At 38.2% G+C, this 27,901-nt stretch overlaps 2 protein-coding genes across 6 annotated transcripts; one reads left to right on the top strand and one right to left on the bottom strand.

Annotated features, from left to right (window-relative positions):
- Positions 1–482: 482 nt before the first annotated feature.
- Positions 483–2,629, bottom strand: GTF2H5 (general transcription factor IIH subunit 5). Its single transcript, XM_068184687.1, has 2 exons — positions 2,470–2,629; positions 483–881 (listed from the first exon to the last, which is right to left on the bottom strand). Exons 1-2 carry the CDS (start codon positions 2,502–2,504, stop codon positions 701–703), a joined length of 216 nt encoding a protein of 71 aa, XP_068040788.1. The 5' UTR covers positions 2,505–2,629; the 3' UTR covers positions 483–700.
- Positions 2,630–4,049: 1,420 nt separating this feature from the next.
- SERAC1 (serine active site containing 1) lies at positions 4,050–26,905 on the top strand. 5 transcript variants are annotated; one of them, XM_068184695.1, is made up of 17 exons: positions 4,058–4,164; positions 6,125–6,216; positions 7,547–7,583; positions 7,892–8,028; positions 8,359–8,448; positions 9,375–9,506; positions 11,066–11,202; positions 13,298–13,426; positions 14,774–14,887; positions 16,110–16,272; positions 18,442–18,592; positions 19,383–19,524; positions 20,294–20,394; positions 23,355–23,452; positions 23,994–24,176; positions 24,537–24,680; positions 26,559–26,905. In XM_068184695.1, exons 2-17 carry the CDS (start codon positions 6,126–6,128, stop codon positions 26,687–26,689), a joined length of 1,980 nt encoding a protein of 659 aa, XP_068040796.1. In that variant the 5' UTR covers positions 4,058–4,164; position 6,125; the 3' UTR covers positions 26,690–26,905. The 5 variants fall into 5 exon arrangements, 4 of the variants coding, with proteins under 4 accessions (XP_068040798.1, XP_068040799.1, XP_068040796.1 ...); XM_068184696.1 differs by having other exon boundaries at positions 4,059–4,164; positions 11,066–11,187; XR_010997301.1 differs by lacking the exon at positions 26,559–26,905 and having other exon boundaries at positions 4,050–4,164; positions 23,981–24,176; positions 24,537–24,676.
- The last annotated feature ends 996 nt before the right edge of the window (positions 26,906–27,901 follow it).

Raw genomic sequence — 27,901 nt, 5'->3', positions numbered from 1 at the left:
TTTTTTGTCCCAATCCCTCCATATCCCTCCAAACTCCCACCACCTCTCCCCAAACTCAGAACAACTCAGAAAGCACAGCCTTGGTAAAAGTAGGCAAGTAGTATGGGGCATTTGTAGCACGTTTTAACAAAAAACCCCCAACACTCCCAAACGCAAACAACACATCAAAACAGTCAGACCAACTCTCATCCTGCTGTATAAAACTCATCCAGTTAGCGCAGTATCTGACCATGCCTCCAATGTAGAGATGTTCCATCAAGCACAGATCATTCTTCAACAAGCATACTTTACTTTCTATCAGTGACATTATAATCAGATTCAATCACACACAGGAACACAACACATCCACAGAGGACCTCATACAGCATTCCAATACAGAAACACTACTCTATTTTTTGGGTCATATCATCTTGCAAGATAAAAACCTAAAGGAAAACCAGAGAGCATGCATCAAGAATTCTCAAGGGAACTCCTCAAGTGTATAATTTTAAGTCTTTTAATAAAGATACCACATTCTTTCAAAATGAGAAACAAAATCCAATTCTAGACTATTTTGTCTATGAAAATGATGCATTTTCTATAGTAGCCACTTCTATGTAGAACTTACATGCCACAGTGTTATCTCTTACAACAGTAACAACCCAAACTATTGAAATTCACTGTTCCAAAACTTGCAGTAATCTCATTTCTCTGGTTTGTCTCACTTCTGAGTAATAGGAAATGAGTTCTGGTCCATTAACTCGCCCACTCTCTCCTGGAGGAAGGTGACCAACTCAGCTAACACAAAGACATGAGTTTCATCCAGGTCTTGTATGATGAACTTCTTTCCCAAAGCATTTGACTCATCCAAGTAGAGCAGAAACTGCTTCATTGCCGGGTCACTGTGGAGACAAATACACATCAGGCTCCACCTCACAGTTATAGTTGCAAACAACAGAAACACCATTCAAAGACATTCCCAAAGGGTTTAGAAAACCGAAATTAATTTTCGCAACTTAAATACAGTTTGTGAAGCTTTAGTAAAGGTTGATTATTTCCAAGTAGTTTTGGTTACTATAGAGACAAAAATAAAATGGTAATAAAGTCTAATGAGTAGAACCAGCTGCTTGATTAGCAGAGAAGTTTCTGTTTGCCGCTGCTAAAGCAGATTCCAAAACACCCAAACCAAAACTAAAACTCAAAAGTCCAACCCTTAATAAGGCAAGGCTGAACTTACATTTCTGATTTCAGCAATAGCCTCATAAAAACATGTTTCCTTAAAGCACAAGGATAACCAAAAGAGAGGAGAACACAGATCTCACTTGAAGTAGTATAGCACAAAGAGTGCTCATATAAGAATTGTACATTTCTCACACTCTAACTGAACAGTCATAATGTCACCTTCTAAATAAAATTAAATTGTTTAGAAGAAAACATTTTGGAAGTATGGAACTGCTTCTGTGCAGTTATAAACTGCAAACATATTAAGAGATTAAGTGTACAGCAGAAATCTCACACATCATATAATGCTATACAATGACCCCACAAATCTTGAGTGATGCTTCCTTTAATTTTGGAGGTAGCTAGAGGCCTGAGTCTTAGTCCAAATATGAGATTATATGAAAACAAGTACATTGCACCTACACCAAAAGCTGACATTTACAACTCCAAGCATTTTCTTTTTGAACATGATCTACAAACAGAACCACATGTTAGCCTTGTGTCGAATTCAGCCTAGAGCTGATTAAATAAAATTAAAACAGGAAAGGAGAAATGAAAGATTACCTTGTCTCCCTTAAAAATCAGTAGAGAAACACTTGGTTCACAAATAACAACAGCAAGAAACTCTGTTTGCAAGCAATACAAAGAACAAGAGGGAGCATCTAATATTTTCAAGGAAAAATTGCCATGGTAACTGGATTGCTCATACTAGGCTAAGTTGTACCTGACAAGCACATAGATAACTTACACATACAGCTAAAATTTTAACTTGTAAACCTTTCAAAAAATGTGACAATATTAGGGGAGCATTAGACATGGCAGAATATAGCTTTGAAGCATAATTTCTCATAGTTAATGCTCATTTTAAGTATTTTACATCCTTTTCCCTACTTTGCTAAATTAAAATAATCTGCAGACTGTTATATATCTTGAAAAAAAAATGGATTTTTATATCAACGCGATTGCTAACTTCTTCACCATCGTATTTTTTACCCCACATTCATATGCAGTTTTCTTTTCTTTAAAGAGCTTAGGCATAAGTGGAAAACAGTCTCTTGAACATAAAAATAAGACTTTGGCATTAAGATTATCCACAATTGCTTTCTTTTTCTTCCCCCAAAGGCTGCATTTTTCTCTGCTTGTTCAGCACCACCCTTCCTCACAATACTTCCTTTTGTCTGGACTCTTCAGTTACTTAGATTACTTAGGTCCAGGTCTAAAGAAACAGAGTCTTTGACACAAGGAGAGGCAGTAAATGCTGTTACTCACCACTCGACCAGAACACCTTTCAAAACATTCACCATCTTCCCAGCTCCCTTCTGAATGCTGAAGAGTCAGCAAGAGCAACCCCTGCTTTGGATCACACTGGGAAAAACAGAGTTCACTCTTTAGAATTTTTGGAAGTTTAAAAAAGGATAAAAGAAGGACAAATTTCCATAGCATGGAGGTAGCCTAGAACCTCTGTTCTCTAGATACAGTTACATTGCTGGGGTTACATGCATATTCATTAGTTTATACATTATTCAAACATCCCTTTGAGATTTTGATGTTTCTCTTGTTTAGTTTTAACCTCTGACTTGTCTGCAGGACGTTCGATATATGGACATCTGCAGGTCCATATATTTTAGTTCTTCCTGTAGTTCTATCCTGTTGTTTCACACTTCCTGATAGCAAAGAATCAATAAATCCTTCCCGGATGCTTATGCTCTGTTTTCTGTCACTGTTATCACCTGGAGACACCAGTCCGCAGATGCAGGAAATAAAATAATTGTTTTACACCATTCTCTGAGTCAGCTACGTTGAAGCGTTTTAGTCTCTATTTTAACAGTTTGCTAAAGCTTACAATATAATATATTTATCGCACTATTCACATTCATATGAACTATACAGTGCATACATAAACTGACAGGTCATATTATACAAAAGCAGGTAAAAGTAAGTATAAATTGTACCGTGTCAAAATACTTGTGATGCAAAATGCTAATCTATAAATGCGAAAGTCAGTATTATATCATAATCTATAACAGCACCGGCGATCACAGGAAACCTGAAAGCACAGCACGCCCCACACCCCCAACACACAAATCTAAACAAACAACGCCTCGGTTTAGCGCAAAGACTCTTTACAACAACCCCACTCCCCAGCGGAGTTGCTGGTCCGTCCTGCCCTTCACCTCCGCCTTGCCCAGAGGGGTTCCCAAGGGTTCAGAACCCTCCCTTCCCGGCTGCCCGTCACCTCCGCCTTGCATAGAGAGATTCCCAGGGGCTCCGCTCCGGTCCGCTCCCTCACCTCCGCCGCACACAGAGGACTCCCCCGGGCTCCGCTCCCTCACCTCCGCCGCACACAGAGGACTCCCCCGGGCTCCGCTCCCTCACCTCCGCCGCACACAGAGGACTCCCGCGGGCTCCGCTCCCTCACCTCCGCCGCACACAGAGGACTCCCCCGGGCTCCGGTCCCTCGCCTCCGCCGCACACAGAGGACTCCCCCGGGCTCCGCTCCCTCACGGCCGCCCTTGTCCCCCGCCGCTTCCCTGCCGGCGGAAGTGCCTCGCCCGCGCACGCGCACGCGGGCCCCCGGCAGCGCCCGCGGATTGGCCGGGGCGGCCGGCGGCGCGATGGCGTCACGCGGCGCGCGGGGGCCGCCGCAGGGAGCGGCGGCGCCGGCGGAAGGTGGGAGCGGCGGCCCGGCCCGGGCGGGGGGCGCGGGGATGGCGGGCGGCAGTGGACGGGCGGGCCGGGGCTCCGGGTGCGCTGTTCCTCCCCGTTAGAAAGAGGTACAGAGCCACCCCAGCCTGGCTCCTTGCCTGTTTACGTGTTGCATTGCTTAAAGTTGGGTTTGCGGTGGCGTTTGTTTTTTTGTTTTTTTTAAAATACGCCCCAGTTGCGCAGTCGCGGGGCGGGTAGGTGGGGACCGCAGCCCGGTGGGGGACGGGGCTCGGAGCTGCCTGGGCCAGCTGTGAAACGGTGCGAAATGGTTCCTTTTACATTATATTTGTACGTGCCTAAGCTTGCAGAGCTCCGCGTGAGCCGGCAGTGCGCGCTCGCAGCCCCCAGAGCAGCCGGCTGAAGCTGGCAGCGGGTCCAGGGCGGCGACTGTGCCCCTCTCCTCCGCTCTGGTGAGAGCTCGCCTGGGCTCCCCGACATCAGAAGGACATGGAGCTGCTGGAGCGAGTCTAGAGAAGGGCCACGAAGTTGATAAGAGGGCTGGAGCACTTCCCCTGTGAAAGCAGAGCGAGGAAGTTGGGGCAGTTCAGCCTAGAGAAGAGAAGGTTGCGTGGAGACTCCACGGTAACCTTCCCGTGTCTGAAGGGTCCTGCAGGGAAGTCAGAGAGGGCACTTAATCGGGAGCTGTAGTACAGGACAAGGAGTAATGGGTGCAAACGAAAAGGGGAGACATTTAATTTAGATATTTTTTAAGAAATTCTTGACTGTGCAGGTGGTGAGACACTGGAAAGGATTGCTCAGGAAGGTTGTGGATGCTCCAGCCTTGGAAGCGTTCCAGGCCAGGCTGGAAAAGGCCGTGAGCAACATGGTCTGGTGGGAGGTTCCGCTGCCCGTGGCAGGAGTGTTGGGATTAGGTGATCTTTAAGGTCCATTCCAGACCCTTAACATCTGATGATTTGATGCTTGCCCTCGGACCTGAACAGGAGCTCCTGGCAACAGGGGAGCGGTGCTCACTTTAGGCTCCTGTGTTTGCAGGTGCATGTTTTAAATTTTAGTAATTGTGGCACCTCCTTTCACTGAACCACGTTTATTTCAGATTGCAGTTAGGGAGAAGAGTAAATGTGAGTACTGTGATTCTGTGAACCAGGGTAGTAAAGGAACTGACATGAGACAGGGAGTTTGGAGGCAGGAGAGGTGTTCTAGAGGACTGATGATCAAAATCTTCAAAGTGTTTCACAGTGTGTTGTACTCTGTTGAAGTGAATGCATAAACAAGGTTGAAATTACAGAAGTCAAAAAGCAGTCTGCAGTGATTTTGACAGTGCTGGGGTAATGCTGATGTTTTTCAAAAATCTCCCAAACACGAACAAGAGAGAAGGGAAAAATCAAAACTTTTTGGGAAATAAGAAAAGAGGGAAGACATGTTAGAAAGAGTCCCCTTGTTCAGAGATGCTGGATGCTGACGATAAAACTGATATAAACACTTTTCTTGGTCTGCAGAGATTACCTCAAATTCAAGGAGACTATCAGGCTTCCATATTTCAACGTCAGGTTTACACATGTGACGTCATTGTGATTGTGATAACAGAGACCTAATTTGACAGTAATTTTATTAGTATGTGTGAGATAGTAGTGTGTTTTTACATCCCTATAAACAGATTAATTCAGTATTTCAGTAGGTGTGATTGCACCAATGCAGACACTAAAATTTCACTTAGAAGATAGGAGTTTCATGTTACTTCTGCACTGTATGCAAAAAGTGCTTGTTTTTATGTAATAGTTCTTTAAGTCGTGTTAGTCAAAATAAAAGACTTACTTGCTACCACAATAAATTATGAACTTTCAAAAGGGGTTGGTTACTGAGTTGTATTAAAGCCCATGTCATAGTGAGTAATGTCTTGATGGAGATAGGACCATATCTGGTATTTAGGGAAGAGTGACTAAAAAGTAGGAAAGGAAACTTAGAAGGAGAGAAGTTAATTGGACATACTTAGTCACTAAAATCAACTGTAACATAATTGATACAAAAACTGCTTTAAGCTTTTCTTATAACCTAAATTCAGCCCATAAGTTGAGAATTCAGCCCATAAATTGAGAAATTTATAGAGTTCTTTAGTCGGAGTGCTTTATATGGAGCAAAATGACACAAACATGGTTTATTGTGACCTTTGCTGTAAAAAGACAGGAAAAAAATGCTACAGGATTTCTGCTGTAATTCTCAAATCTATCATTACTTTTTTCCTTTCCCCCTCAATATGCAGAATGTCAGTGGCTGCTTACTGTGTATTTTGCTACAGAAAAATAGGAACTTCTGGTCCAGCCACAAAAAAGCACCTACCCTGGAATGATATCAGTAAGTACAGTTCATTATGTATTGATCTGAAGTGTTAATAAAAAGGAATGACATGACACCATGCATAATTAAATGATACTGAAGTTTTAAGCCCTTGAATGCTTAGTGATTAAAAGCTTCTGTTTGTCCCTGCTCTCTGCTTCTGACCTTGCTTTGCATAGTGATATGTAATATGACACCAGCAGATTATCTGGGAGCAGATACAAACACTAGATGGGGTCTTTCCCTAACTAAATGTGATCTCCTTAAACTATCTTCAATTCCACTTGTATCTGATATTTTTTTGGTAATCTCTAGAGCCATGAAATAGTTACATTCATAAACAGTGAATAAAGCTTGTTTTTATTATTTCTTTTTCCTTATTTACTTCAAGCTCTGCTTAGTCTCTGTTTTCTTTGGTGTCTTCAGCATATAATGACAATTCTTACAACTCTGAAATTTATTTCTGGGCATTAAAGACTGGATATTTCAATTTCTGCTCTACAGGAAGCATTGCATTTTTTTTTTCTTTTTCAAACTGGTCTGCCAGTTATTTCTTCAACATGTAGCTGCTGCCTCTTGTCTGCATGCAAAATTCTTATGGCCTAACAAAGATGGAAGCTGATAGCAGTGGTTGTGGGGCAAATCTCCCAATTCATGCTGAGGAAAAGAAATTGTTCATGATAGATGTGTTTGCTGCTCCTGGTAATGATAAGAGTTTCTCTGTATAGAGATCCTTATATCCAGATAATCAGATCAACTTTGTAGATACAAAGCTGAAATCTGGAAGGAATAATTTTTTTTTAAAGGCAAATTGTTGCAAGTAGCATGTATTTATTATCTGTTTGCTTTATAAATTAGATTCAGTTGAATTGTTTTAAATGTATTTGCTTATGGAGACTCTGCAGGACTTCTCAAAAAGTATACATAGTCCTGTATGTAATAATATACATTGAAGAAATAGCTGCAACATGTAAGAAAAAGGTAACTACTTAAAATTATTTTGAGTTCCAAATCACTGCTAGTGTTACAGGCAGAGAAAGTTTACTGTTGATTCTGGTAGCTGAGCAGTGCATGCAATTGAGAGGTAGCAATATTCAAAGTAAATAGCACTGGCAGGATACATGTTTTATCATCTTGCTCAGGAGAGCAGGAAATCTGAATCAAGTAATGTGTTCTCCAGTTGTAAATTTTGGTTAATAATTTCTTGAAAGCTAGAGAGCAATAGAATTTTTTTAAAGCTTTTTATTAATGGTTGGTATTCTTATTGTCTGATAATCAAATGGTAACTGTGTTTATATTGAGGAGATGCATACAATTTTGTTTGACATTTGGTTTTGGTTTTTTCAAGGAAAAATTGCAAAGGTAACTGGATCACTTATACTAGGGTAAGTTGTAACTAATGAGCATATATGTAACTTATGGATACAGTTAAAATTTTGATATGTGTGTCTTTTGAAAATGTGATAATATTAGGGGATGTTAGACATGTAGAATATAATCTTGAAGCACAATTTCTGATAGTTATAACTTATTTCAAGTAGTTTATAGCCTTTTCTCTACTTTGCTAAATCAAAATAATCTGCAGACTATTATGTATTTTATAAAATCTCTATGATTTATGCCAATGTGATTGCTATTGTTTTATTAAATTGTTTTAATTGATATTCATATGCAGCTTTTTTTTTCTTTAAAGAGGCTTTGTATTCATTACATATGAAGTCCTGTCCTTAAATAAGTTACTGCAAATTGATACTCAAGCTCTGCATCAAGAAAAACTTAAATCCTATGTATACGTACGTACAGCTTCTCTAAGTCCAAGTGAATATCAAGGTAAGATGCATAATTGTTTGAGTTCTAAAAAGAGAATTTTAAGAGAATTGAATGTTTTTGGAAGTCACCCTTATATAACAAGTAAAATTGTATTTCCTGAAGTCTGTTACCAAGAACTGTCACCAAATTTATTTTAAACTGCTGACTAGTTTGGGGTTTTTTTTTAAGATAGTTCTTTCTATACATAGTTCTCTGTATATCAGATAATTCTCTTTATATAGTATCTCTATATATATATGTGGGTGTGTATTTCTTTTTCCATATTTTTGCAAAAAGTGAGCTGACGGAACTCTCTTTCAGACTTCCAGTAATATAAAAATACTCTTGTAGGGATTACATACAAAGCCAGAAAAGAAATCCATAAAGCAGTGAGGAGAATTCTAGAAACAGAAGCTAAAATCTTCCGGAGACCTTTTAATGGTAGGTGATGAAAGCAGGACTTTATCTATGATTATTGTTTTTTAACAGTAAGAAGTAGGGCAATTAGGAAGTACAACATTTTTTCTTAAAAAGTTAGCATGTTCTTTTGTTCTTGAAACAGTGATAATATAGCTTATAATTTCTTTATATATATGGATTATCAGTCGATTGTCTATTTTCTGTGTATTGGAACAATTTCTTTTCTTAAAGTAAATGAAAGTAATGGTTAAGAGAAAATTTGAGTGTTGTTTTTAACTTGTTCCAGAAGAGATTTAAAAGTTACCATCTTAAGTTAATATTTGATGTCATTTTTGTGTAAAAAAGGTGTTTGTGGGATGAGATACTCTCAAAGTCTCATTTTAGAAAAGTTTCTGTGCTTTCATCAAAATTGACAGTGTTAACTGAAAGCAGTACAGTTTCTTGGATCAGTGTTGCTGTTTTTTCAAGTAATTTGAAACAAGAATTTCCATTTGTAGCAGAAACTGTGCTCCTGAGGCATACTGTCTATTCTAGTTTAACTCTCTGTTAAATGATTATAGCAATGTGCATCTCCACTATCATCTTATGAAACTAATTCTTCAAGGTCACATCCTCAAGTGTTGCTAATAATTTGCAGCTCCTGCTGGTAATTCTGGTTGGTAAGTGCCAGCCAGGGGTTGTGTGTGTCACATAGATACATGAAATATAAACTTGGTGCCACTAAATGAGACAAACTCACCATTTTAGGATCAGCACTTTCCTGATGTCATTCTGTCCTTGTTCATTGTACTAATTTAAGGTTAAAATCTTATACTCTGAATTACTGTAAACAAGTAATATTCAAATATTAAAAAAACCTACATATTTCCTTACTCCACAAGTAGTAAGGTGGCTGGTTAAAATGCTCATTAAGAATAATTTTGATTTCATTTGTTTCCTGGTCAAAGAACAATTCAGTACCTTTGATGGTGAAGATCATGAGTGTGCCTTGTGGCTTCTCCTAAAGAGAAGTCAGTCAGAAGACAAAGCAATCCGGCTGCAGGCTGTACAAGACCTGGCAAGCAACAGTCACTGGCATGGTAATGTATGCTGATGTAGCCTAATTTGTCCCAGAAATTCCACAGAGTCTCAGGTAGCTGTTCCAAGTCTGCTGGTAATAATAAGAAAAGCTAGTAGCTGCAAGAAGCATAAATATGCTCTCAAACTTGGTCTAAAACATGGAGGAATTCTTTACATTTCAAGTAGCTGTTCTTTCCTAATGTCCTTCCCTGCCACAGTGTGAGTGTCTGCAGTGCAGGCCTCTCTCTGTTTCCCCACCAGAGGATTGTAACCATTGCTGTGCTGTGGAGAGCAGTTCATGCTCTTTAGTTCCTTAGGTTTTCTGTTGGGATTGCTAATGCAGTCACAAGTTTTGGCAGTGATTTTTTTATAAGCCTCTGTAGGAGTGAGTTTAAGGCTGTGGTTAAGTTAATGAAAATTGTTTAGGAGCTGATAGGTTGTAATGACAAACCAGAGGTAGAGGGCTTGTATGTGCAAACAGTATCTGTAAGCCATTTTTTTTCCTATTATTTAATAGTAATGAGTTCTCCCTCTTGCTCTAGGAGCAAATATCCTCGAAACCCCAAGTAAAGGGGGTGTGTATGTGTATTTGTGTTTCCTCCTCTCCCCTCCATCACCAGGCTACATAAACTAGGTGACATTCTATTCTGGACTCTCATTTTGGTAATTCTGGTCAGTTGTGGATCTTTCATTTTTCCAGCCAGTTCCACACCATGGGATTTATCTTGTTTCAAATTGCCTTTTTAAAATTCTAAATAATTTCCACAGAGAATTTACACCAGCAAACTGTGATTGAAAATGTTTGAAAGCTAGGATGTACTGAAACTGAGCTTTGTAGATGAATACTATTAGCAGGTGATTTCAGAGCACACAATGTCCATTACCAGGAATTTAGTTACCTTTTGTTATCTTCCTTTCTCTGTAGTGCTCATTGTTGTAGCCATTTGGACATTTGGACATTTCACAAACACTAATTATTCTTGCCAACTGCCTCATGAGGAAAACCGTCTTCTTTTAAGCCTGTTACTTCAAAACCAAGTCAAGAAAGTTTAGGACTGAAAGTATGTGCCAATTTTTCACAACTAGGACAAAGTGTTCGGCTAGGACCAAAGTGTTCAGCTCCAGTGAGTTGAGTTTGCAGGTATAAATTACCTCCACCAAAGGAAAAGTGTTGCCAATCTACAACTGTGAAAAGTATCTTTTAAATGGCTTGTCAGTTTTGTTCTAGAATTGTATAACAGTAACAGGAATATAAGCAAATTTTTGTAGAAAAAAGTGTTGATCCACCTCAAGGTTTTATTTTCTTTTCCTTCAGTTTGCCATTGAATTATCAGACTGGCCTATAATGAACAGTTACTGCCCAGGTGTGTTTCAGCTCAGTGTAGTACTGGTCTAACATTTGCAGTTTTTAACTTTTAGAATTTGTGGTTAGAAAATCAAAGAGTTTTTCTAGGTAGACTGCAGAAAGATGGCTCTTCTCTTCAAGTATATTTACAAAGTAGATCACAAACTGCATTTAAAACAAAATTAAGTATTTAATGTTAGTTTTAACTCTAACGTTAAAATTCTTGTACAACAGATTATCAGTATGTCACAGTTGCTCAAACCTGTGATCAAAGGACTGCTATAGGTTTGGCTCGATCCAAAGATGTTGACCTTCGCTTTTTCCTGCCTCCACCACCATTGCCAAAAATAAAGGCTGTAAGTACAGGAAAAGTAGGTATTAGATGAATCTTAGTTGCTTACTTATTTTTTACTACTTTTGTTGTTAACTTTTGTGGAAAGTGAAGTACTTCTAAACTAACTGAATAGTAGTAAAATACCAAAATACGAAACTGTAGTATGTGATACACCATTGGGGTATATCTGCATTAGGGAGTGGCATGATGGAAAGAAATAAGGTTGGAAGTATTGATCAATTATTATTCTTGGACTGTGTAGCCACATAACATATTTACAAGCAGTGAAGTCTGAGCCAGTTACCAGTCGGACAGACACACTGCTTGTCTCTATCCAGTAGGCAGTGTGAAGAAATCATCCTGGAATGCCTTGTTGACACTGAAAGAATCCTACACACAGGGCGTGCTCCTGGAGGCCTTTGCCTCCTCAGTAGTACTGTGGCTCACTTCTTCACTGCCAGCTCACTTCTTCACTGCCAGCTTTTGGGTGCCAGCAGATCCTTATTGGATAAATTTGGCCTTGCTTTATTTTTAAGTTAATTTTAAACTAAACACATTTTAAATGTGTTTGTATATGCTATATATATGATGATCTGAGGAGTCATGTCATCAGCTTCTTCAATAAAGAGAACTGGCGTATGAAGTGTTTTGGAATGCTAATAGAATGAAGAGGGGCAGAAGGCCCACAGAAAATACCTGTGTATCTTAACCAAGAGAACTCTGAATATCACCTTTGATTGGCTGTGATATTCTCAGTTTTTGCTTCCTTGCCTTTTTAACATTATGTGATAGTGGATCTGTACCTCTCAGTCTTTAAATACTAGGTTACACCAGTATATGGTTGTGGATATATTTTTACAGCAGTATGATTACTGGGTGATTGAAGCTAAGAGTTGCTGCTTAGGAAGTTGAAGCAAATCATTGTGGCAACTCTAGGCAAATAAGTCTCCATCTCTGATTTTATCAAAGAATTAGAATAACAGCAAGTTCAATGACGGTGGGCAAAGAAAATTACTTTGTTGAATCTAACAATCAATATATGGATTGTTAAATAAATACTTATATTAATTTTTCAGACCAAACATTTAAAAAAGGTCTTTATTTTTTACTAGTAATTTATGCATTCGTTTTAATGGAGCAGCACCAAAAGCACAGCATCACAAGTTGGTGGATGAGGAAGGTGATTGTCCCACTCTGCTCTGCACTGGTGTGGCCTCGCCTTGAGCACTGTGTGCAGTTTTGGGCACTACAGTATAAGAAAGATACTAGATTATTAGAGGGTGTCCAAAGAAGGGCAACAAAGATGGTGGAGTGCCTTGAGGGTAAACCACATGAAGAGTGGCTGAGATCACTTGTCTGTTCAGCCTGGAGGAGACTGAGGGGATACCATTGCAGCCACAACTTCCTCGTGAGGGGAAGCTGAGAGGTAGACACTGATCTCTTCACTCTGGCAACCAGTGACAGGACCTGAGGGAATGGCCCGAAGCTCTGGCAGGGGAAGTTTAGGTTGGATATCAGGAAAAGTTTTTCACCCAGAGGGTGGCTGAGCACTGCAACAGGAAGTTTAGGTTGGATATCAGGAAAAGTTTTTCACCCAGAGGGTAGCTGAGCACTGCAACAGGTTCCCTTGGGTGCTGGACCCAAGCCTGACACAATTAAAGCAGTTTTTGGACCATGCTGTCAGGCAAACGGTCCAAAAGCTGATTCCTGGGGTGGTCTTGTGCAGGACCGGGAGTTGGACTTCTATGGTCCTTGTGGGTCACTTGCAACTCCGAGTATTTTATGATTCTATGAAAATTTCTATGTAGTTAAGGGTGAACTTTTAAGTTTCCTCTGTCAAGAGGAACTGGTTTTTCTTCTGGTCTTTGGAACCATTAGAATAATGTCACCAAAATATGAAGTGTAAAACTTGCTTTTTATCAGTTATTTGGTGGTTTTGTAATTATCAGTTTCCAAAGTCTTTACAGATAAAACTATTGAACTGAAGTTGCAGAGCTCTTGAGTCCAAGGTTCATATTTTATGTCCTCACTAGAATGGCTGATTCCATTATTTCAGATATTTCTCTCTTCTGCATTTTGCTTCATGCTTTGAACAAGATAACCCAAATGCTGTTTGTGCTTACTTCTCACAGGACTATCCCATAGAAGATGAACTTCGCTTGTTATTGGTATCTTTACCTCAGACTGGTCTTGATCCATGTGTCCAGTACTTCACATCTCTTGCATTACGTGAAAGTAGCCAGACTCTTGCTGCACAAAGGGTGAGTTTCCATCTGCAGAACAGAACTTTCTGGGTCCTTTGTTCCTGCAGAGCTCAAAGATAGAAATATTATTACATATTTTTTATCATTGTAAGAGGAAGAGAAATACAGACACTTAGTGATTGTAGAATGTGAGCAAAATCTATTGCAAATACAGTCTGTCTGCTTGAAAGCTTGTTTATATTTCCCAGCTATGCTAGTTGAAAGGTGTAGCTTAAGTATCTTACAAGCTTTCCCATTAAGCAGGCATTTCAACACTGTCCAAAACATTCCTTCCCCTTGTAGTGCTCATAAAATGATTTCTCACATTTCATCTTACTGTTGTTTGAATGTTCTTTTACTGATGAGTTAATTAAATCTCTCTTAAGTCTCTAGTAAAATGGTAGGTTGTTAGCACACCTTAAATAGTAAACTCTGTTACATCACATGGAAGTGCCTCTTTGAAATAGGTCCCTTTACCAAACCAGAATTGTAGTAGTCTGTGGTCTGTTTGGACCTGGATCTAGGAATTCTCCAACTGTGTCTGTGCAACAGCTTCCTAAGTGGCTTTAGGAATGTCATTTAAAGTGCCGTTATTGTTTAAAAATAATATTTATGTCAGTTTCATCCACTCTCGCTTGTGAATTTTCCTTTTTGTTGTTTAAAAGTTCTGACTTCCTTAATCAGTGATTGTTATTTTTTATAAGATGCAATAACAAAAATGAATGTCATTTTAATAACAATGCTTGTCAGTCTTCATTTAGAGTTTCCAGAGTGCAATAACTCTTTATTTTCTATGACAGAGTTATGTGGGCTATTTTTACACTATCACTCCTTTACTGTTTTCACAGCCAGAGCTCGTGCTACAAAGGGAGCTTTGGTAAGACACCACACTTGGAAGTATTTTGATTTTTATTGAGGTTATGTTGGTCTTTCTGCTGCGTGATTGAGAGACTGGTCTTCTGAGGCTGTGCCACATATTGAAGACCTTTCTTCCTCCTCTTCTAAGTTTTGCAAGTCTAGAGTTACGCTGATTCTTGCTTTTTTATGCTTAAGCAAATGATCTTAAAAGATGACATTCATTAACAAAATGAAAATACTAGGTTTTTCCCCCTTTATTGTATGTTTTGAAGTTAATAGACTAAGGAGACTACATACTGAAAATGTAGTTAATATTTCCTGTTAAAAATAGTAATTACTTTTATGATGTACTGTTGTGTAATTTGTACGTTTTGAGAAGTGTGTGCATGCTGTGCACTCTTTAAAGCAATTTCTATAGATCATTTCACACTTAACATTCTAGATTAGAAATCCTTTTTTATGTAGCCATTTGAAATGTGTTACTATTTTTATGGTTTTTCGTTTCAGGGAGGCTTATGGTGTTTTGGAGGAAATGGACTTCCATATTGTGACACACTGAGTAAAATCCCTTCAGAGACAGTGGAACTCTTTTGCTTGCAGGCTTTAGTACAGCATTCTAAGGTAATTTGTCTTTAAACTGTAACTGAAAAGCTACATTTATAGACATTCCTCTCTGATGCACTCTCATGTATTGGGAAGAAGTTGCCATTTCCCTGTCTCCTACCCCTTTGTCATTCTGTAAGATGTTTGAACAACTGAGATGGGTGTGAAATGAACACTTTCCTGTAACAAAGTAGGGTTTTTTCCTCATGAGGAAGAGTATTTAAGTTTCATTGTTGTTTCTAATTTGCCCTTACAAGTTCCCCTGTACTATACCTGTATTTATCTTTGAAGAAGTAAAAGGGCAGCTCTGAGGCTCTAAGGCCAGGTTTTCACGAAACAAAATAATGTCTTGAATTCACTCTACTCAGAAACCAGAACAGAATGCAAACTTTACCCATACACAAAGGTATTCTTTGGGCAGAGTATTGCACAGCAAGCAGCTACTACAGTGGCCTTCCTGGGACCAGTCAGCTTTTTGCAGACACAGATGAAGAGTATGCAAGACGTTTTGTAGCAGTGATGCTTCTTGTTTCCTAATCCTACATTCTTCTGTAACTTAATTGTTCAGAAGCCTAGAACACTGAAAAACAGTGTTGAGAATGCCAAATGGTTACTGATAGTTGGGATGGATAAAGTGCAGCTTCCTGGTATTCTTTTCACATCTTCCATATACATAGAAATTCTGACTTAGTCTGGAATTTTTTATATTCTAGATTTTCAGTTTAAGCAAGTTGTGACTGTACTCATTCCAAATGCCTGTTGAAAGCCACAGGCTTGAGGATATCAGCAGTTCCAAAGGTACCCTGCATATTCATCTGGACTAAATTGTTGCCCTTAGGATCAGTAATGATAGCAGTACTATTTGGAATTTAAAAAAACTTTTTCATTTTGAAGAGAAGGAATTATAATGATTGCATTTTGGGTGATGGACAAGTGGCTGTGGTTGAGATAGTGCTTTAGCAAATGTAGACAATTGACCTGTTCAGACTCTCAAACTTGAGTTGAAATTTGATCATGCCAAGTGGAGACCATTACATCTCTCTCAGACATGAAGAAGAGTAGAGAGGTGGTACTGAGAGATTTTCAAGTTGTCAATTCATAGGAATTATGCATTTTGCATAATAAAACATTATTTCATCTTCAAATACTTAAAACTCCCTAATTTATGAATTAACAGCGTCTAAAAAACCTTTTGCCGATCATCTATTTATTGTCACTGTGATTTACTTTGTAATGCCAGATTTCTTCTCACTGTGATAAAATTGAAGCTAAAGGAGGCCTCCAGCTGCTGCAGAGGATATACCAGCTACGTAAAGATTCAGCAAAGATACAGAGGAACATAATCCGCATTATTGGGAATATGGCTTTGGATGAACGTCTTCACTCATCCATAGTACGTGCAGGTAAACAGAAAGCTGTCTCAGTGGTAGATATGTACTCCAAAAGTTTCAGATAAATAAATAGAAAATGTCAATATGCAGTTCTATAAATCCAAGCTGATGTTAAATACAGTGTGCATTTTTACACAAAGGAGAAGTAGCAAAGGCACAGGAAAAGATGGTGAGGGTGATTAAAAATTTGCAATGGCTGTGATATGAAGAACAAATAACTAGACTAAGACACTTAGCATGGAAAAAGCAACTGAAAGAGAATACAATGGAGGTTTATTAAATTCTCTTCACTGGCATAGAGAAGGCAAAGAGGGAATGGTCATCTGCTGTTTGTTGTAATGCAAGACCAAAGGTTCTTGTACATTAAATTATAAGGAGACAGAACAAATAAATAGTATTTTCTATATATTGCATGACTAAAATAAAACTTGCCACAAAACATTATGGTAGTTGAAGACTCACAAAGCTTCAGAGAGTGGCGAGACAAATTCATGAAATGAAAAATCCATAAAGTTCTACAAATGGAAAACAAAGTTGACTGCAGAAAATCCACGGGTATAGACTAGAATCGGAACTGTATAATTGTCCCTTTATTGCTCTATTCTTGTATTGGTCTGCAGCTTCCATACTGCTCACTTCTGAAGAAAGGCAGCTGGACATAAAGGCCTTTGTCCTGGGCTCTCGCAGCATTCTTAAATTCTCATAATTGTTGAAACCATACCTGTAGAAGAAGAGATTGAAACGGGAGAGTCAGCAGCTCCCTGGGACAGAGCTCTCAGTACAAAAGGAATTTTAGACAGTGAATCAAACTCCAGAGATGAGCGGTTGGATACTGCTAGTCCAGAGTTGATAAAGCTTCTCTTTTATTGCTGGATGATGCATAAGAAGAAGGAACTTCTAAGGCTCTTTTTCTTGCAAAAACTGCTGGCACAAGAAGAAAAACAGTAATGCACTGTGTAGTAGCTGTGGTAGGGTCTCTGGTGGCAGAATACTTATTTTGATTCTGAACAGTTATTTTTGACTCTTCATCTTGACTCATTTAAGAGAAATGCAAAACCAGAGACCAAACTAGTTTTAGTCAGACTGTCTTGGCAGTCTTCCATTGTGTTTGGAGAGCTGAAAGTAGACTTTAGATAGTATTCTTCTTAAGTACAACTTTCACAATGGTCAGCATATATTCTGCTTAAAAACATAATTTAAATACATTATTCTTGAATAAAGATTACAGTCCTCAAAGGTCCTAGTAGTTTTGTTAATTTAAGGCAAAACTTGAATGTCAATTTTTTCTTTTTCTGAGTCTACAGTAAATGATTTTGAATTAGCAGCTTACTGACTGTACTAGTAACAATATAATGTACATGGTTTTGAGGCAGTGCTCATGAAGTAAATACCCAGGTTTTATTTATGGACTTGACTGTAATGTAACTGTGATTTATAGGCTGTTTCTGCTAGCAACAGATTTATCAGGATTTTAAAGAAACGTGTGCATCTGCACATAAAAGATATTCCTTTACATTTCTCAGTAGTCTATGACAATTCTGATCCATGTTTGAGAAAATTTTACGCCTTAGGTAGAGTATCATAAAGTGTTTGTAAGTCATAGTATCTTTGACTTAAAATTTTATTGAGGATTGTATTCAGTTTAATTGTCTTATGTATAAATAGTATACAACTTTTAGAATGGCAAAGATATTTTAATCACATTAAGACTGTTTATTATGCTGGATTTTAAAATTAGAAATTATTGTACTTTCACAGCAAGCATCAAATTTTTTACCTGCCATTGCTCCTGTAGGTTGTTTTCTATGCCTTTCTTATGCTTTAAGCTTCATTGTCTCCATCTTCCTGGCATTTTACCTGCAAAAAGAGATCTGAGATCTGTTCTTGCTACAGCTATACTGACCTGCTGATACACTTTCTTTTTCTTCTGAGAAGGGGTTCTCCTTCAGATCGTAAGATGAACAGAAGTAAAATACATCTAAATTTTTGAATTTAGGAGGTTCCACTTAGCTAGCCTTGACTTTCCTGAGGTAAAGAGTAGATTGAAATAATTTATTTTGATGTTTTCATTCTTAAGTTTTAACATCCATTTTCAGATGTATGGTTTGATGGTTGATGCTTCTGAATTCTCTTGTTCAGATGGTGTTTCTATTAGTTGACCTGCCCCTTTTCTCAATGTAGGTTGGGTTTCTGTGCTTGCTGAAGTAATGAAATCCCCACACATCATTCAATCTTCTCATGCATCCAGAGCTTTGGCTAATCTAGACAGGGACATGGTGAAAGAAAAATATCCAGATGGTGTTTATGTCTTACATCCACAATATCGTAGCAGGTAAAGTAGAAGGAGTCATTGTACATGCTGTGCTTGGAGTTACTTGTTCTGCTGGTCTGTTACAAAACTTTGGAAGAGTTGACAACAGAGTGCTGCTGTACTGATGTTACCTTGCCCCTCCTGTTCTTCAGTAGATTGAAAGGACTGAATTTAGATTCTCAAGTAGAAGAACAGGTAGAAGTGGTTGAAGCAGTCCCTAGGTGTGGACAGAGTATTACTGTAATGCATGGAAAATCTGAACACAAAACATGAAATCAGTTACTGTTTTGTGTGGGTTGCAACTGTTTAACTTTTTCTCGGGATACAGTGCCTTGTAATTATTCTATTGGCAACAGCATATGTTGGCCTAAGATGCAGTAAATTTTCATCCTCAGTAATAGTGATTGTGTGTCTGGGACTAAAGCAGTCTCCAGCGTGGGTGTCAGTAGCAACTATTCCCTGGATCATTGGTGTTACTCTGGTTACAGTGAAGATCTAATGTGATGATAAGGCTGGAGCTACCATGCCACATGTACAGTAGCTGGTGGGAAAGGTGTTTTTCATTATAGAAAATTATGATTTGTGAGGTGGGAACTTTACATACCTCATTTTATATCTTTCTTCTGTGTGGTTCCCTAGTTTTTGTTTTTATCTGAGTATGCTCTTTGAAATATCATGAAACGTTGTCCATAAGGTAAGAAGTCACATGTAATGTTAAAAAAAGCCTTTTGGCATCCCTTAGGTTAAAAGTTCCAATTTGCTAAAAGAACACGTACTACATATCTCTTAAAATTTCCTTTTGGTTGATCAGCCAGCCTGTCAGAGCAGACATCCTTTTCGTTCATGGTCTTTTGGGAGCAGCATTTAAAACCTGGCGACAGCAAGACGTTGACCGGCGTTGGGATAAAAAGGCTTCAGAGGGGGAAGAGGACTACAGTCAGTGCTGGCCAAAGGTAAAAAGACAGTAACGTTTTCACATGCAGCTGCTGCTTTCTCATTCATGACAGCTGTCCTGAGCATCCAGAAGGACACTGTCTGGCAGATGTCTTTAAGTCAGTTTCTTGTAGTTTGTTATACAAGTGGCAGTTTTCAAGTTCCTGATGGTAAATCTTTGTTAATGACTTGTTTGTTGTTCTTGCAATGAAAAACACCTGCTAAGTTTTATGTTCTGAACATCGTTCACGTGTTAGTGAAAGTGAAGGCAATGGCTGCTTTCCTTATGCTTTCTCTTCTTTTCTTTTTTTCTTTTTTTTAATGGAATGTTATTGCTGAGGAAAAGATTTATAGAATAACATTTTAAATTAATTACCTCGGTGTCTGAGTACCTTTGTGCAGATTGCTATTTAAATACTGTTGTTGAATAAGTAATTACTGCTCCAAGCAAACTCACAATGGTATAGCCACTAAAGTACCTCTGTGAAACTTGAACTGATCAGTCCTGTTGGTAATCTTAATAACTTTTTTCACCCAGGAGAGGGAGCCAGGAATGCATGAGTTAGAGATGAATTCTCATTCTTTGCCTGCTTTCTGGCTCAGAAACCATCTAGAGTTTAACATGTGATAACAGAATGATAATCCAGGTGTAACATATATTTGGGGATTAACTGAAGAGGAAAAGTCTTGCTTGATATTGTCCCCATAATAACATCTTTTCTCCATTGCTTTCAAGAGTTTAAGTACATCAATTATAAGCTCCTTTGGTTTTGCTTTTCTTTAATTTAGACATGGCTTGCTTCAGATTGTCCTTCCCTTAGAATCATATCTGTGGAGTATGACACCCATTTGAGTGACTGGAAAGCAAAATGTCCTGTTGAGGCTCACAGGTAACAAATGCAGCATCTGCAATTTGGAGAGGGGGCAGGACATAGACCTGTAAAGCTGATCCTTGGGACCACCTAGTGTGAAAGAGTCAATTTAACTTTTCCTGTTGCTTTGAAAAATCAAATTAGGAAAAATATTAAGTATAGTCATGGTATGCTGAAGTTTTTAGCCTCATGGATAGCTACATGTGGCAATTTCATGAATTCTTACAATCTGTTTTGCCTCATTTTAAGGGAGACACTAAGTCATGCTATTAGTTAATGAAAATACAACACCAACTTTATATCTTAAGGGGTGTCTTTTCTAAAGTGACATAATAATGCTTCATAAGCGCAGCAAAAAAAATCACTGTACTGTGTCTTTATATTCCTGATATAATGAAGCATATATTTTCATAGAATCATTTAGGTTGGAAAAGACCCTTCAGATGATCAAGTACAATCATTAACCCAGCACTGAGAAGGCCACCATAAAACAATGTTCCTAAGTGCCACATCCACCTGCCTTTTAAAAGCTTCAAGGAGTGGGGACTCAAACACTTCCTGGGAAGCCTGTTTCAGAGCATCACAACCCTTTTGATGAAGACATTTTTCCTGATATCCAACCTAAACCTTCCCTATTATCTATTGTCCCTGTCATTGGTGCCCTGGGAGAAGAGGCCGACCCCCACGCAGCTGCGCTCTCAGGTGGTTGTAGAGAGTGGTAAGGTCTTCCCTGGGCCTCCTTTTCTCCAGGCTAATCAATCTCAGTTCCCTCAGCCTCTCCTCACAGGACTTGTGCTCCAGACCTTCACTGGCTCCATTGTCCTTCTCTGGACCTGATGTAGAGCCTCAATGTCTTTGTTGTAGTGAGGGGCCCAAAACTGAACACAAGACTCGAAGTGCGGCCTCACCCATCCCTTCCCTAGTCCTATTTCTGATACAAACATGCTGTTATTCAAAAAATGTTACTTTGATGATAAAATACAATAACTGTATCTGATTCAATCAGAGTGTACTTGCCCTTGCCAGAGGAATGCTATTTTTACTGACCTTGAACAGGGTAGGTCAGAGGAAGATGCTACCACCAAACATGTTGAAAAATAAAAACACTTTGAGCCTGTAAAGATTTTTTGTCTTGAATAGAATTTCGTTATTAGGTTCAGTGATCTTTAAATCTGAATCCTTCAAACATTTATGCAGATATTTAAGCATGTAACTAGTACTGTAAATTCAACTTGTGTACTGCAGCAGGGGCATGTGCATGGCTGCTTACAGGTTAAGAATCTGAAAATGAATTATGTTTTTTGTGCAGGGAAGAAAAAAATTCAACAGGAGCAATAGACTGAGAAGTTGGTACTTGTTCATTCCCTCCTCTCTCTGGCTATATGAAAGATCAGTGCAATTATTGCATTAAGGAAAACATGAAAATGAGGTACACATGACTGTTAATGTGCCTATTTGAAATTAGGCAGAAAAATTACAGTAAGGAGCATGTAGGTGGTTACCTGTGCAGGTCCAAGAAGACTGGAATTGGCTTTAAATTGCACCAGTGGAGGTTTAGATTGGGTATTAGGAAGAAATTCTTCACTAAAAAGCATCATCAAGCCCTGGAAGAGGTTGTCCAGGGAAGTGGTTGAGTCCTGATCCTTGAAGATATATAAAGACAGGCAGATAAGGCTCTTAGGGACATGGGTTTGTGGTGGACTTGGCTGTCCACCTTGGGCTAACAGTTGGACTCCATGATCTTACAGGTCTTTTAAACATAAATGATTCAATGATTCTAAGAAAACTCTTCGTGTGTCTGTCTGGAGTAAGTATGTTAAAAGAAGTAAACATATATTTCCTTTTTCTTTCCCAAAGATAACATATATTTCATTACAAAATGGAAAATTACATTATCTGCTATTTATGATCACCCAAGCATAATATTTGATAATGTTATAATTTTATATGGTTAATAATAAATGAAATATATTGAAGATATTTTTAACTAGCAGGGACAATGAGGTTTCAGTAGAAAAACAGCATTAGGTTTGCTCTTAAATGTACAGTCTCATTTACTGTTTCAAAAGTGAATTTTTGTATCTCTCTGCTAGCCTAGAGCGTAATGTTCAACTGAAAAGACACATTTGATTATTCTTTTCATATGTGTTATAAAGCAATTTCTAGTGAGAATGCTGAGACCAATAGAGATGAAGTGAATTATTTTGCACAGTGGTTGCCCCCATATCCTGATGTTTTCATTGCCCAAAGGCCTTCTGTGTTTGATTCTTGTTACACTGCAAGGAGCAAAGTAAAGCGCAAGTGTTGCGCTTGGATTGGGCATTGGCATTGGTTTTGTTTTGGTTCCACCACAGATTCATTTTCAAACTTTAATGTGTAGCTTATCCTTTCCAGAGCTCAGGCTTCCCATTTATAAAATGGAGATTATTGTGCTTTCATACTGTTCCAGTACAAAGCATTTGCAGATTGTCTGGCAAGTGTAACTGGCATTAGTTGTGATTTTTTAAATACATTGGTCAATCATGCACTTAGGTCTTAAATTTCTGTGCATTGCTCCACTTTTTGAGCATTGTTTAGCAAAGTGTATGAGGTTTGTTCATGTTGCAGGGTGTAAAGTTCATTATATGTTGATGTTGTTTTCATAGAATAACAACTGTTTTACTACAATGTGTAAATGAAACTATCTAAAACTCCATAAAACAACTTGTCAAGAAAACAGAAATGTTTGCTGAGCAAAATTAAAGTAGGACTTTCTAGCAAGAGCAAGAAACTGAATTTAGCTCAATTCCCATTGTCCTTGTGAAGTGATCCTTACAAAAGTTCTTGACTTTTTTCAGTGTAGAAACAATAATTAAAGAATTAATATTTATTTACCTAATTCACTTTCATAAATGTGCAGCACTAAAATTCATTGTGTTTTAACATTGCCTTTTAACCTGTCATGCTCCATTATGCCTGTGTTTGTTTTTTCTTTGCAGGAAGTCTATTGCTTTCAGGAGCAGTGAGCTGCTTGACAAGCTCAAAGCTGCTGGGATTGGAGACAGACCTCTGGTGTGGGTATCCCATAGCATGGGTGGTAAGCATGTTGCCTGTTTGATACAAAGCATTTATTTGCATTAAAGATTTCAGAATAAGCCATTAACCAAATTCAGGTAGAAATGCAATTATTCAGAATAGTTTATTTAAAAAATTGGCAAAGACCTAAAAATGAAAAACAGATTTCTACTTTCTTAATGCATCATATTTAATAGCATATACATTTTGAAAGGATTGTTATTGCTATTTGTTCTTACTGTGTTGATTTAAAAACTCAATGAGTTGAAATTCATGCAAATGGAAATCCAGAGGCAAAATTTTCTCCATGATCAGGCATATAGTAAATGTCATTAGCAACACATAACAAAAATCAAAATTGGATTTGCATCATTCATTGACATTTTGTATTGATGCCTCCTCAAGCGTGATTTGGGTTTTTTTCAAGTCAATCTTACATATTTGACAATATAAGGACTAGTCAACCAAGGCAAGAATATTGTTAGTTGTTTCATGGTTAATATAGCATGGTCATTATTTCCCAGTGATTTAAATCCCTGCATTAATTCAGCTTCTGTTGCCAGGTCTTCTAGTCAAAAAGATGCTGGTGGATGCTTCCAAGAATCCAGAAATGGATAAAATTGTAAACAACACCAGAGGAATCATATTTTATAGCGTACCTCACCATGGTTCCCAGCTGGCTGAATATTCTATAAATGCCAGATATCTCCTCTTCCCGTCTGTGGAGGTTAAAGAGCTCAGCAAGGGTATGTTCACTTTGCTACCATCTAGCAACAGGAGCTCTGCTAATCTGTTCTTGCTGCTTTGGGTTTTGTCATTGTGCTGTCAAAGAAAGCTGGGGAAAAACAGCAAACCTCCTTTTTATGTTTTGGGTTGTGTGTTGAATTATTGCAAGTGATTGAGTAGCTGTTTCATTTGATTGCAGAGGTGAGGGGAAAAGGGGGAGTCAGAAGAAATTGTTGCATATGCTAGTTGGAAAAAGGGATTACAAACAAAATGCTATACCTTTTACTGTCATCGTAATGAAAACATCTCTAGCAGTGTAGTCTTGCCAGAAAAATGCTATAATCTTATAATACTGCAAAAATTATGTTGCTCTTTCTCAGATTCTCCTGCCCTTAAAGAGCTGAATGATGACTTTTTGTCTTTTGCCAAAGACAAGAAATTTTCCGTGCTGAGTTTTGCAGAAACCCTACCAACACACATAGGCAGCATGCTAAAACTGCATGTTGTACCTGTGGAGTCAGCAGGTAAGTGAGAAATAGCCATTTAATTTATTTAATTTGATATATATTGATGTAATTTGATATATATTGATGTAAACATCAATAACAACAAAAGGTTATAAATAATATGGTAAAAAACCTAAAAAAATACGTCTATTACATTGTGGGCGTTTTTGTTTAAACTTTTGACTGAGCATCCCTGCTGAGATCAGAAGATCTGCATTTAGATCTTAGAATAGCAGTTGTTTGTTTTGATTTTTTGAAATGAGAGTAACGTTTGTTAAAAAAGCAGGGTAGACCCTGGTCTAATGTTGGAGTCTTTCCTTTGGAATTATGACTAGTTGTGGTTTATCTTTGTACAGGTAGGCTGCATAGTGTTTCAGATGCTTCCGCAAATTCCAGCTCTTTTCTCCTTTAAAGAAATAAGAAAGAAAATTAATCAACTGTAATGGAAGGAGAAAGTCACAAAGCTGGTTTTCAGTGTTGAGAATCCTTTACTTTCCACATTTCATGAATTCCAGCAATAGAGTTTACCTCCTAAGGAGTTCCCTCCATCTTTTTGCCTTTTTTAGGAGAAGGGGAAACTGGGCATTTTTCCCTTGCTTTTTTTTTTTCCTTTTTTTTTTAAACTGTTTAAAGTCTTATATTTTCAGTCTTTCTTTTGCACTGCCCAAGGTATCTGTAAAGTCATAAACCATTGCTTTGTTAGATTTTAGACCAGGCTTACCACCAGCTAAATCCACTAGTTTGAGTGCAAGGTTAGATACTCTGAAAAAGGTGGACTATACATCCCTGTTTTCCTGAATCACTATTTAGCAGGTTTTTTTACAGTATGTCCTCTTGAGCAGCAGTGTTTTGCAAAAATGTTGCTGATGGAGTTTTATTGACAAGGGCCGAAAAACTGGACCTTTTTTGTTCTTGTTTAGCAAAATAAGGTTAAAAAGAGGGCTGAATAACAGAGCCCAAATGAGCACTGTGCACTTGTAATTTTGTGGCATGTCTCTCCTGTTCTAGGGATGACATCTAGTGCAGCACATGAGTGCTCTTGAAAACCTTTAGAGGGCACATGGCAGTTCAGTATCAGGGCACTCTGTTCAAAACACAGGCTGATGAGCAGGCAGCTCCCTGTTTCTTGCATGTCTGCTTGGGCTCATGAAAGCAAAGCTTCATCCTGCTCTGATATAATTTTACATGGTTAAAGATACAGAAGTCAAAGCAAAATGGAGGATTTCTCTAGATGATGAGTGAATAGACAATGAACTGGAATGTGGCAGTCACAGCATCCTCACTGGAAAGTTAGTAGTGATGGCTGTCAGTAAAGAATAAATGCTGTAGTGTGCCCAAAATCAGTAGCTGAAAATGGAATACTTTTATTCTACAATTAAGCAATGTAAATATTTCATTTGTCTGGAAATGTGCATAGTGATTTGCAGCATATTTCAGGTTCATTGTAGTCCAAATTTTAATGTCCATGTCAAAGTATTTGTGTAAGGAATATGGGCAATTAGTGGTGATCAGTTTCAAGTTACCATGCATTAAACTACATCCCTGGTCATATCAATGCTTAAACCTCAGTCAGGACTGTGCTATCAGTAAATGAAGTTTTGTTTCAGCAAAGTTGTCTGTATGGAGAAACGTACATTTGTGTATTTCAAACAAAGACAGTAGAACTCTGACCTAATGGTGTAGTATGCCAGTGTGGGTTTTGTGGCAACGCAGAGCTCTATGAGGCTGATGGGTGTACTGTGCTTTTAGCACATGAAAAAATAATGATGAACAAAGAGTTTTACTGAAGATAGGGGAAGTTGCTTTTGAGACAGAAATTGCTAATGCAAGATGTTATTTTCAGTCTAGGTCATCTTATGAACTCTGGTAGTTTTCTTTTTGTTTTCCCTTTCCCAGACATAGGAATTGGAGACCTTATTCCAGTGGATGTTAATCATCTAAATATTTGCAAGCCAAAGAAGAAAGATGCTTTCCTGTATCAACGTACACTGAAGTTCATTCAGGATGTTTTAGCCCAAGAACTGTGAGACTGAGGTTTTGCCATCCTTTCCTGCTTGTGTCCTGTGTTTGGTGTAACACAGAAATTTCTCCTAACCTTTGTTAGAGGATCTGCAGAATTACAAGGGTGCTGTGTCAATAGTATCTGCTGCTGAATAATTTCCTGTACATCTTGAACTTTAGACACCTGTCGAATTTGTTTCTCAAAATACATTCAAAACAAATACAAACTTGGCAAAAAGAAAGTGCGTGCCCAGGGTATCTTCTTTTAGCAAAAAAAAAAAAAAAAAGCCTTGAAAGCAGGTAAATGTACACCTGGGATAAAATCTTATAGACAGGATTAGAAACAATTAAATAAGTTGGTAATTTGTCGGGGCAAAGGGGAGAAGCAGCGTGTGGCTGCTGCAAAGTTTTGATTTACTGTCCATGTTAGGTTTGCCTGACTGGAGCCTGAAAAATTAGTATTCAAGTGAATGAAGGTAGCATTTTGGTCTAGTGGCCCAGTTTTAGGAGGTTTTGTCATTTGCCTTTTCATTTAATAGATCACCAGATTGGTCAGCAGACACAGCATCTGTTTTTCTGCATGAGAAAGAGACAGGTTGGTAACTCACCTTGCTTAGAAAATTGTTGTTGTTTTAGTCCGTTTGTATTAATGAAAACAAAAGGAAAGATACTAATCTTGTATGTTTCCCTCTTAATCTTAGCAACTTGTGAGACTGCTTTCCTTAGGACAGTGTATATCTGGTCAGACAGGGCAGTTCTGTGTTTGTTCACATTGAAGAGGTGTTTGATGAGCTCAGCTCTTCTGCTTTGCTCTTGGGACACTCCAAAAAGTTGATACATTCAAATCCCTGGCTCATGTTACTCATACAGAAACTTCTCTGTAGCTGATTTAAAGAACATTGAAAATGCTCAGGTGGAGCACAACAAATGTAGGCCCTGAAAAGAAAGCTAATGCTTAAGAGTTTGGAGCTGAGGTAGAAAAAAGTAAAGCAGGAAGAAAATCAGGTGATTGTAAGGCCTCACTGGAAATTTCCACAAATGTTTTGGTTTTCTGGGGCCCAAATACGTCTGTTGATGTAGATACAGGGAAAACCAGCAGTGTCTTATTTGTGTTTATGTTTAGGATACCCTAACAGTACTGAAAAAGAATCAGTGTTTTTAGATAAAAGAATGGCAGTGCACAGTCACTTTTTTTAAGTCTTAGATAATTTGCACTGTGGTTAAAAGTAGTCTTATGT

The sequence above is a fragment of the Anomalospiza imberbis genome, chromosome 3, assembly GCF_031753505.1.
Source record: "Anomalospiza imberbis isolate Cuckoo-Finch-1a 21T00152 chromosome 3, ASM3175350v1, whole genome shotgun sequence".
In the NCBI taxonomy this organism is placed as follows: domain Eukaryota; kingdom Metazoa; phylum Chordata; class Aves; order Passeriformes; family Viduidae; genus Anomalospiza; species Anomalospiza imberbis.
This window is presented reverse-complemented; position numbering and strand designations above follow the sequence as displayed.

Coding starts and splice junctions, on each gene's coding strand:
- GTF2H5 (XM_068184687.1), bottom strand. CDS start 2,504: ATGGTGAATGTTTTGAAAGGTGTTCTGGTCGAGTG. Junction 882..2,469: donor AAAGGTGTTCTGGTCGAGTG/GTGAGTAACAGC, acceptor TTGTCTCCACAG/TGACCCGGCAATGAAGCAGT.
- SERAC1 (XM_068184695.1), top strand. CDS start 6,126: ATGTCAGTGGCTGCTTACTGTGTATTTTGCTACAGAAAAATAGGAACT. Junction 9,507..11,065: donor AAGCAACAGTCACTGGCATG/GTAATGTATGCT, acceptor CTTGTACAACAG/ATTATCAGTATGTCACAGTT. Junction 20,395..23,354: donor TGTCCTGTTGAGGCTCACAG/GTAACAAATGCA, acceptor TTTTCTTTGCAG/GAAGTCTATTGCTTTCAGGA.